This window comes from Prosopis cineraria, unplaced genomic scaffold, assembly GCF_029017545.1.
Source record: "Prosopis cineraria cultivar Desert tree isolate PC_DT_omini unplaced genomic scaffold, ASM2901754v1 PC8, whole genome shotgun sequence".
Taxonomy (NCBI): Eukaryota; Viridiplantae; Streptophyta; class Magnoliopsida; order Fabales; family Fabaceae; genus Prosopis; species Prosopis cineraria.
Window position 1 is genome coordinate 23,940,561 of NW_026555339.1, and position 11,355 is coordinate 23,951,915.

Sequence of the window (11,355 nt, forward strand, 5' to 3'; positions counted from 1 at the left end):
CTTTTTAACGGGACTTTATCAGAACGATTAACAAGCGTGGACACAAAGTCCATGAAGGTAAGTAACCAACAAGCGTGGACACACAGTTCACGAGGGTAAATAACTGACAAGCGTGGCTTGAATCCACGAAAACAAGTGCGAGCATAAAGTCTACGAAAACAAGCATGAGTACTATGCTCACGAATAACCATCCCTCCATTCCACGTGCGTTAGCCGTCACACGGGGCTAGTACCTCCTAAGCACCCTACTATCTGGGTGTACCATGGCGTACTAAGGGCCAACGGAACTGCCATTAGCATCCAGCATTCTGAACTCAGTCCCCCTAATTAAATTGAGCGTGCATGGAGTTGAAACACTCATTCAAAGCTATTCTTTCCAAAATATAACATTCAACTATCGACTTTTCTTTTCAATTTTCTCCATGCACAAATCACGTATTAATAACTGCAACATAAAGAATAAAATTTAAACAACAGAAATGTTTAGAATATACCGGATCCAAATATTCCTTAACAATATAAAGCATATTCCATAATAAATCAATCAATAAAAAAAGTAAGGTAAGTAAAGAGGATTGTATGAATCATAAAATTAGAATTGACAAGAATATTTATACAACTTATAAAGGAATAACGTAAAAATTTAAATAAAGAAGTCTTATAACCACTTTAAAAAAAAATTATTTGAGACACTACTCACTCACCTTTCTCAGTATCTCTATAGCTCGTTCCTTTTTAAGCTTCTCATTTATACTTTGATAGTGCCACTGATTTACCTAACCAAACAAACCAACAAGCTAATAATACTAAACTTTCCATGCCACAACTCTCTATTTATGCTTTATTTGAATATCCATAAGATTTCCCAAAGCCTTATTTGCTCTTAATTCACTGTCTCAAACAATGACCTCTTCCAAACTCTTTAAATCCAATAATAATAACTTCAATAATACACTGGCTATGTAATTCTCAATTAGTTTTGTAGAATATAAAAGAATCTTGATTCTAAAAGCATAGTAGTTATTCAGTCATGCATCAACCAGGTCAAATTAGCAAGTTGAAATAACTCATCACTCTAGCATAGAAAAGAAATCTCAAACAATAATTATAGCCTCTATAGTTTCCTTTAACATAAAATACAATAATCCAAGTTAAACTCATATTTTCTTAAAAGATCATAAGGTGCTACAAGACATAAGTTCCTTTAATCCTTTTTTTTTTTTTTCAATGCTTCAACAAACACCATCAATGCATCAAGGTCAATTTACAACAAACAAGCAACAGATCTGGTCAACTTCCAACATTACTCAAGCATCATCATAAACACTATATAATCCCAATCAAACACTGAAATCACATTTAGCAACAACTAAAGTTAGCAACCTCAACTAGAAGTTCAAATAGATATTATACATACTCAATAGGTTTCTTCCCTCACTGCTCCAAACCATAGCAACTCAATTTTTTTTAAAAAAATTTAATCAGCTGGAATAATTAAATAAAATTTTAGTCTCCATCTTCATCAGCATATCATAAAATAGGGGACCCAAACCCCTTGGCGCAATATCACGGACCACCAAAAATAGAAGAAAAAGAAGCAAATACTTGCTTCCTAATCACGCTGGCAGCTGGAGGAAGATGGAGGGAGCAACGTTCAAGACACCCAAACTCTCTAATCACCCACAAACACCATGCCAGATTTGAAGAGAGAAAGAGACAGAGCAAGAATGGCCGACACAGCTGCGAACAAAGGTGCAGCAGCGAGTAAAGCCACTAATGATGACGCAGCATCTCGGCTACTCTCAGATGCAGACACGAAGAAGAAGAGGCAAATCCTAGCCTCCTCCGAGTTGTCGAGCGCGTCAAACAGAGAAGGAAGTGGAGGTTTTGCAAAGCTGTTACGGAGGAGAACGGAGTACTCGTGCCACCGTTAGGCAGCCATGAAATCGCCAGTGATGAGGTCCAGAGAAGGAACATGATGGAGAAGAGAGGAAAAGCTGAAGAACGGACGCGGAAAAAAAATCTGACTCTCGTATGTTCTATGAGGTTCGAATGGCAGAGAAGAAAATCTGATTCAAAAAGATTATTGGGCAAATTGCAAGATAGGGCACAACCAAAAATTACAAGAAATGACACAATTTTTTTATAATTTAAAACAAAATAAAATCAAACTTTTGCTTAATAAATTTCAAACTTTGAACCTTCAAGAAAGTTACTAATATAAATTCTATTAAATTACCACTCTCCACTTGATATATAAATAATTTAAATAAAATATCAATTAATTATTTTTTTTTAAATTTTAAGGTCGTTACAGAAGTGATCCATCATGAAGTTTGCAATAACCTAATTTTAATTGGCTCAAGAATGATAAAGAAATGGGTACCATAAAATTTGTTGAGCTTAAAGGCCTTTGAAGCCCAAATGACTTCCTGAGCAGGGACACACAACTCCATGATGATGGTGAAATTCGACCCACATCAGGCACTTCCAAAGTCCCATTTTCATTCAAATCCTCTGGCATCCTTGAAAGGTTAGACCAACCAGAAATTTTGAAAATCTTCCTGGCTATGAATTTATGAACATTATTTGGAGGGAAAACAAGATTTGTGCAACCCGTCAAATTTAATTCAACAAGACCAATCAAATTGCCCAATGATTCAGGTAGTTTGGATATAGCAGTGTTCTCTAAATCTAGTGTAGAGAGACATTTCATATCCTTTTCAAACTCAGGAAGTTTTCTAATTTTTGAACAACCAGATAGAAAAAAAATCTTTAAGCAATCCATCTCAAATTTTCTTGGAAGGGTTCTAACTTTTTTGCAGCCTTTCAAATTAACAATAACAAGATTATTATATTGCCCAAGAGACTGGTGAACTTCAACCAATGTAGAACACCCTTCTAGAATCACTATCTCAAGATTAGGAATTTTATAAAAATCTGGAGTTTTGATGAGGAATTTTGAATAAGATAAATCAATGGACTTCAACGTTGGCGGAGACTAAAATGAAAAAAAAAGAAAATAATAAGTCCTAACAAATGACAAACTACTTATAATAATAAATTTGTTAAATTAAGGACAAACAATTTAAATGAAAGGATCATAATTACCCGTGCTCCCCTCCAAAGTTCTTTTAACTTGCTATGTTTCATTTTTAGAACAAGAAGTTCATGCAGTTTTGTTTGATTGGGCAAAGAATCCAAAGGATACCCATCCCATGCTAAGACTTTCAGGCCATTGGGAAGGGACTTAATTCCACGTGAGAGATTCAATTGACAATGAGAAATATGTGAGCGGCTTGAAATGACAAGTAATTTGAGATTGATCATCCTTGAGAAGGCGTCAGGATTCGAAAGTGCATTAAATGTTTCTTCTACTATTATGGCTATAGCCCGAATTGCTCCTGTCCCCTATAAATAATAAGTCAATCAAGTTAATAATGTACACAATTGATGGAATAAAATATTAAATAAAGAATGCTTGAATAGTCACGAAACTTAGGGCTATCACCTTATTTCCTTCTAATACATCATTGGCATCCTTCAAAGACAATATCCTAGAATGCTTGCCAGCATCATTAGGTGATGATGCTTGAGAGACTATATATTTACCCATATCTCGAAGTATATGGTGCACCCACAAATACCCTTCTGAATTGATTACTAGTGATTTGTCAATAAGAACATCTATTCCAATTGTTGGGTGAAGATCCTCATCCAAAATTTCTAAAATTTGTATGAGAGGGCCTTTGGCCATCCCATTGAAAAAGCAAGCAATATCCAAGAATATAGTCTTTTCCCTATGATCTAATTCATCAAAACTCACCTTAAGTATCTTCAAAATGTTATTTGGAGGAACCTTCTTCAACTTAGGAAGCGCATCCTTCCATTTCTCTACAGTTCTTCCACACAAAAAAAAAAAAAAGAAGAAACCAACACTTTGAGTGCCAAAGGAAGGCCACTAGTATATTGAATCACAGTTCTAGAAAGCTCCAACAAAGCTTTACTTGGCTTACTTCCTTTAAAAGCATTTTGATGGAAAAGTTCAAGAGATTCATCATTAGTCAAGAATTTGATGTCATAACAAGTAGATACACCATGTGATAATAACAAATGCTTGTCTCTAGTTGTTATTATTATTAAGGTCCCTTTGCCAAACCAACATTGATTTCCAGCCAAATTTTCAAGTTGGCTTATATCACTCACATCATCAAGGACAAGAAGAATTTTCCTATTGCTTAACATGCTTTTTATCAACTTCCTTCCTTCATAATAGTCATCCACATCCATGCTTCTTTTATACAAAGAACAAAGAAGTTTTTTTTTTTTTTTTTTGCAAGGGAATCAAACCTTCTGCTTCATATACCTCTCTAACATTAAGAAGAAAGCAATGAACTTCAAAATCTTTATACGTTCTCTCATAGAAAGCTCTTGCAAGAGTAGTGTTACCTAAACCACCTATGGCCCATATGCCTATAAATTGAACTTCACCCAATCCATTAACTATAAGTGAGTTTAAGTTGACAATTTTTGATTCAATTCCAACCAATTTCTCAAAGTCAAATGGAAGTTCATCATATATTTTTGACCACACTTTTTCAATAATGGTTTCAATGAGTTTTGTTTCATGACTGCAAAGAAATATAAAGTAATATCATTAACATTAAGTCAATTGAATTTTAATTTATATATAGATTAAAATGGTCAACATAACATAAAGAAAACATGGTCACACGAGTATCATTAATTTTAGTTCAACTATGTAACATAAGTTAACCTTGACATACGTTTATCATAGTTTTTAAAATTATTGTAATGCAATATTAAATAGCCAGGTTTGTGTTAGAAAAAGAATAAATTATATTCTTGTCAGCCTTATTTTTAAAGTTACAATTATTTTTCCTCTTATTTGTTTTATGATAGGACCTATCAATTATGAAAGCTACACTCAAACTTGGGTTTCTAATTGTTTGGTGAATGTTACTAAATTGCCTCCCCATAATTTCCTTAAAAACTAGATTACGTATAGTGATTGCCAAGGAGTTTAAGGTGAGTCAATTTAATCATGGTTCATAGATAATTTAACTTTTCATAGATTTTGTATTTGAATTTTATATAAGGGAAAACCTTTTTTTTTTATCTCTAGAGTTTTGGTCAAGGTTACTATAGTTTTTATTATTATTATTACTATTATCATCAAGAAATCAATGTATAAATTTATGGTGAATTTTGGTCAAAATCTCTACTGAAATCAAACATCGTCGGCAAACAAGTGATATATGATCTCCCAAGACACCGACCAAAGTTAACCATAACTTTAAGGATTTATTTCTTAATTAATAGAAAAACTTTAGGATCTTAAGGAAAGACCAGAACTCTAGAAACAAAAATCTATGTTGTCCCTATATATATAATTATATTATAATAGCTAACAACAATTTTTAAATAGTTTAAAGTAATTAATATCAACACCATTAATATTATTTAAAAATTATTCATGATGATTATTGGAAATATAAGAAATTACCAATTGTCAGAGTGCCAGCCAGATAAGTTAGCAACTTCTTTTAAAGCATCCCTCCAATTTTGCACCTTCATTTCATCTCTTGTAAATATTTCTTCATGCTTTTTAAATGCTTCTGCAAAACTTCCTCTCTGATGTTCAACATTAGATGGATCCACACCAGAAAATATTGGAAATACATAAAGACCTGACTCTTTCTTAGAATGGAGAATCTTTGAGAGCTCATCCAGGCACCAAGTTGAATAAGCATAATTTGGAGAGAGAACAACAATTGCAGAAAGAGATTCTTCAATTGCTCGGAGCAGACTTGGTTTAATAACTTGTCCCCTCTCAAGTTCTTCGTCATCCTTGAAACTATGATTTCATTGCGCTGTAAAGCACAATACAAATGATGTTAAAGCTTCTACAAGTGTCTTCTCCTCGAAAATTCATGAAGACATGATACTTCCATCTCCTAGCCGAACCAAAAGAGCTTGAAGGGTGGTCAACTCCATGAGCTTCAAGTGCCATAACAACAGTTTGAGAGCTGAATCATGCAAACTACAAATACATCCATCACCATCAGGATGTATATAATAGAGTGAAACTTAACAAATAATGTAGCAATCAATCAGAAGTAGAATGGTGAAGTAATTTATGTACAACGATCTTTTGTTTCTGATGGTATTTCAAAACAAGGCTATCAGATAGATTACTTCACACATGTCAATACTTCATACAGCGATATTGTCTAGGCTAGTAGATAGGGAAGAAATGAAGAAATGAGTATTGGGATGTGAAGAATGACATATTTTACACAAATTTATCACAAAAGCAAAAGCTACGTTGTTCAGAGTTCACCGCAATCTAGATCAGACTTGGTCCCTCGGCTGATGGACTAGTTTATCAGACCAAAACATATAAGTGTCCGATGTATTAGAAGATAAAAGAAATCTCACATCTAAAGATTAGAAGACAGATAATAAATATATACGTTTAGGAAGTATCTAACCAAATGGCTTAAGCTATTTTGGTAGAGTATACTATCCTTAAGCACACTTAATATAAAAAATCTAATATAGTATCATGAGCCCCTCAATTAGGGACAAAAAGAAAACAAAAAAAATGAAAGAGGTAAAGAAAGAAAAAAATGAAAGAATGAAAGGTGAAAAAAAGAGATTAAAAAAAGGAAAGAGAGGAGAAGAAGAAGAAATTGAATAGACCTGAGGCCTCTGAGACTAAAAAAAGTACAAGCCTAAGCAAGAAGAAGAAGAAATTAAAAAAAATGAGAATAAAAAAGTAGTTGAGAGAATATTAAAAAATAAAAGAAATATCATGTATAAAGATTAGAAGATAGATAATAAATATATAAGTTTATGAAGTATCCAACCAAATAGCTTAAACTATTTTGATGGAGCATATTATCCTTAAACACACTTAATATAAGAAATCTAACATGATGCACACCAAGGTGAGTAACAAATGTACTTTGTCACCTACCTAGACAATACAAATTTAGTTTGAATGGTCCAATTTATTAATAGCTCAAGTTTTGGAATTTTTATAAATTAATTATCTAGATATCTTTTGAATAGATGGTCTAGATTTAAAATTTTTAACATGAAATTTTTTCTTAAAAATATTTTTTAAAGTAACCATTTAGAGATTATCATTATTTTTAATATTATATTAACCAAATTAAACATTTATAAAAATTCAAAAAATTAATATTAAATCTAGAAGGTCCAAAATACAGATAAATAGTCAATTTTTGAAAAAAAATAATAATAACTTTTAATATAAATTGGATCATCAAAATTAAATATGTACTATCAGATTAATAGATTTATTAAAATCTTTGTAATTTTTATTTTTATAAATATAAAATAAAAATTTTAAATTTAGACCATCAAATTAAAATATAGATGGCCTTGATCTCATCGCCATGATAAGCACTAACATGTAGATAGAATATGAACTTAAATCACATTCAAATTCATGATCACAAAGCAAATTTTTAATGATAGTAAAGAGGGATCTAAAAGAATTAGCAAGCATAACCGAATGAAGTGGTATATCTATATTCCTTATCGTCGATTAATATTTCAAAGCAAAGGTTTTATACGAAACTTATGCTCTTGGAGGATTCAAAGAAAGCATAATCACAAAATTAATGCTTGAAGAACTAAATCCATTTCACTGAATAATAGAAACTTAAAGAGGCAAGATTCACTCTTCAGGCAGATATCAAAGTGAAGTGGCAGAAATTGCGTATAAATATATATATATATATATATATATGTACAGTCTCTCCTTTCTTTCGATATTTCAAATGAAAATTTTACAGATAGAAAATGGACATAAAATAATTAGAAGGAAGAAAATAGGAACCTGATGAATGAAATAGTGGAGAGAATTTATTTGATGTGCCTCTTGATTCAGAAGATAAAACCCAGTTAGGTACTACAAATTTATAGATTTGAGAAATGAAGCATTTGGAGTCAGCTCATGTATACTCTTCACGCGTTCAAACCGCGTTGCTGTGTTTCAATTTCCAAGACTTATTTATTTATAATTATATATTTTATTAGCTGCGGTATTATTCATTTGAAGTAATTTTGCGATCGGAAGGCAGCGCTTTTTCAATATAAACGTAGAAAGAAAAGGTGACTTACTTTTTATTTATTTTTTACCAGCTAATTATGTTTTCTCATTTTATTTATTCATATATAAACAAAAAATGGCTAATATTTTTGGAAAAAAAGAAAAGAAAAGAAAGGGATAGCATTAAAATTGGACAATTTTCAATTTTCACCCGAAAGAAAAAGAAATGCATGATAAAATAAAATGATATCTGTCAATATAAATCAGAAAAATTGTGCATGAAAGTATGAGAACAAAAAATGGCTTGAGAAAAATGAATCTTGTTCGGGTGTTTCCCCTACTTGATAGATGGAAGAAATTTTGTTCTCTCTCCTATTTCAAATTTCTACGGTATCTAAAATCAGAGAAATAGAATTGTACCAAAAAAAAAAAAAAAGACAGAGGAATGGACTAATGGACGAGACTCCAAAAAAAAAAAAAAAAGAAGGAAGTGGTCTCTTCAATTTCTTTTTTAATCATCCTTCCCTTCATTTTTTTAATCATGATTATTTATATCATTGTATTAAAGGAGTTATCTGTGATCATATCTAATAAATTTAAAAGTAAATTTTATCGAACTGCTACAAGTTTTATCTTTTAGAAAACTAAGATAAGATTTTTATTGGACCTGTAACGTGTGAGAAAAAGACCAAAAGGCTTGGAATAAAATCTCTTACTTTTTTGTGGTTATAAAAAATTTAGATGTGCTTAGTCCCCTACTTTGAATGTGGATTCAGGCAACATACAAATCTAGCTTAGAAAATTGGTGCCAAATAGTTTTTTTTTTAGTAAATCAAACTTGTTTAATTTGACCGAGTATTCGTGAAGCTTATTTTATTTTGAAAAAATTATATTTATTGATGCTTGTAGTTTTATTGAAGCTCATGATGTATGTAATGTTAGTTCCTATATTAAATATTTCTAGAGAGATAATGAAGTGAAGTCAGGATTTAATAATATGGGGTGTTGAGATTAAAAACACATATTACAAAGCTTTTATAAATTTTGGGAGATTGAAAGTACATGTAACATCTATATAATACTAAAAACAATTTAAAAACATGGGGGCCGTGACCTTTGCTAATCTCCCTTCCCTCCACCCTTGATGATGGCACTAATTAGTATGTTAAATCATCTATTATAGAATTGATAGTGTCAATGGAGGTGCTGACACTTTTAAATTAGAATGAGTCAACAAATCGTTCTAGTGACAGCATTTGTCAGTGTTGGAAGGTGATTTCCAGTCATTGTGAGTTAAATCTTTCACCTTTATGCAACAAATGTTCTAATCAATTTTTTTTTAACCAGGTTAAATAAATAGCCTATGTGTTTTAATTTGTACATGGTGCTGTTGTTGTTTAAGTCTATGTCCTCTCTTTTTTCATTTGCTGATTAGATTATTATAGCTCATCTGGATCCTCATCTTAACATTGATTCAGCGCAATATTTTACACCATTAGTTACATGTCAAATGATTTGACACCATTAGTGCTACATCATTATCCCTCTAAAAATATTTAAAAATAAAAGGACTAATGTTATAGGAAAAAAAAAAAAAAAACTAGAGGGACTATAAAAATAAAAAGAAGTACTTAGAGAGATTAATAACAAAAGACAATAAAACTACAAGCACTAATAGTTATGTTAATTGGAAGAGTACTTAGGACTCACCAGCTCCCATCTTTTGGTTCAATCTTCATTTGATTCAGAAACAAATTAAAGTTACGTATATTTAATTAACGACATGAAAGTCTGCATTGTTGTGGTGCCCTGGACTTAGCAAATTTAGAAGTGGACTAACTCAAACATGCTCGAAACTGATCTCTGCATGAAGGCCTTGTATTTGGGCTCTGTTTATTGAATAACTTATGAATGATCATTTCTCGCAAGCCACACTAAACCATAGCTTCCAAGCAAAGCTGTCCGCGATGATAATCTGTCCCAAATTCAAGTTCAGCCAGTGATGAACCTCCCTTGTACCAACAATTTGTGATTGTACGCAGTTTCGGAGGCACGATCATGAGACTTGCTTGGATTCAAGATTATTTGTTCAATGGATTATGATGTGTTTTTTTGGATAATTGTTCATGCAACTTGTATTTGATGAAATTTACATTGGCTTAACATGATTAATAATGCTTTAATTTAATGTGCAAAGAGGTTGGAATTGGTTTCTAAGTGGGTTGCGAGTTGCTACACTAACTTTTCATGATTGTTTCTCACCAAAATCCTTCTTTGATTAGCCCTCATTTGTTTTTCCACATAAACCCCCGTTCTATGTATGAGTGAATTAAGTTAACGCCTTTCACTTCTGAATACTCTTGATTTTTAAAAATAAAAAATATAAAGCTACTTTAGGAGTTTTTTTCCTTAAGAAACGATTCCATAAATTCATCTTTTTTATAAAAAAAATTCGCTGGGGGAGTGTTTGTCAAAATAAATATGTTCCCACACATTAAAGAGCCAGAGAATACAAAGAAAATGGTATATAGGAATGTTTTAGTGTTTAAAAATCTCCCAAATGTATAATTTACGGAAACCTTTATTTTTTTTTCTTTAGATTCAGGGGAACCTTTATATTTTAAAACTCTACCATATGTTGCGGTCATATATATAAGGATGTTTTTTGGGGAAAAAAAAATTATTCCATATGTGGAATCTCGTAATCTGTTTCTATACTAATTTCCGAGTTTGAAAGCATAATTAAAAAAAACACCATATACTTCATGAAGTCTCACACTGAATCACAATGAGTGTAATGAGAAGTTAATCCTCAAATTCACCATAAAAATAAGCTTCAATCGCAAGAAGCAATTAAAACAACCTTTCCGTCACAAAGAAGCCTCGCGAAGAGAAACCTGCAATCCATTGAATTAAATTTTTCAAAATTTTATATTATAAAGATCAAATCAAATTTTTGTTGCTGTGATTAATAATACAATTTTTCGAACAACGAATGTCACATGCGAATAATGCCAGCGCTGCTGGTACTATATATGTAACAGGAAAAACATGAGATATCCAGAAAAAAAGGGGGAAAAAAGAGATAATGTTGATCGATGTGCGTACCTTTAATGATTTATTCCAATGTTTGGCGTTTTGCAAGAGGTGTTTGGATGTCTACGTCATCTTCATGAAGATTTCGATAGTTCTCTATGATCATTTTGGTTCAGATAAAATCCCTTTGAATTATATAAATGACAATTTGA

At 31.6% G+C, this 11,355-nt stretch overlaps 1 protein-coding gene across 1 annotated transcript; it reads right to left on the reverse strand.

Moving 5' to 3' along the window:
- Window positions 1-1,672: 1,672 nt before the first annotated feature.
- LOC129317488 (TMV resistance protein N-like) lies at window positions 1,673-6,034 on the reverse strand. Its single transcript, XM_054961805.1, has 7 exons — window positions 5,970-6,034; window positions 5,528-5,878; window positions 4,351-4,631; window positions 3,512-3,894; window positions 3,112-3,411; window positions 2,316-3,001; window positions 1,673-1,895 (listed from the first exon to the last, which is right to left on the reverse strand). Exons 1-7 carry the CDS (start codon window positions 6,032-6,034, stop codon window positions 1,673-1,675), a joined length of 2,289 nt encoding a protein of 762 aa, XP_054817780.1.
- Window positions 6,035-11,355: the final 5,321 nt, after the last annotated feature.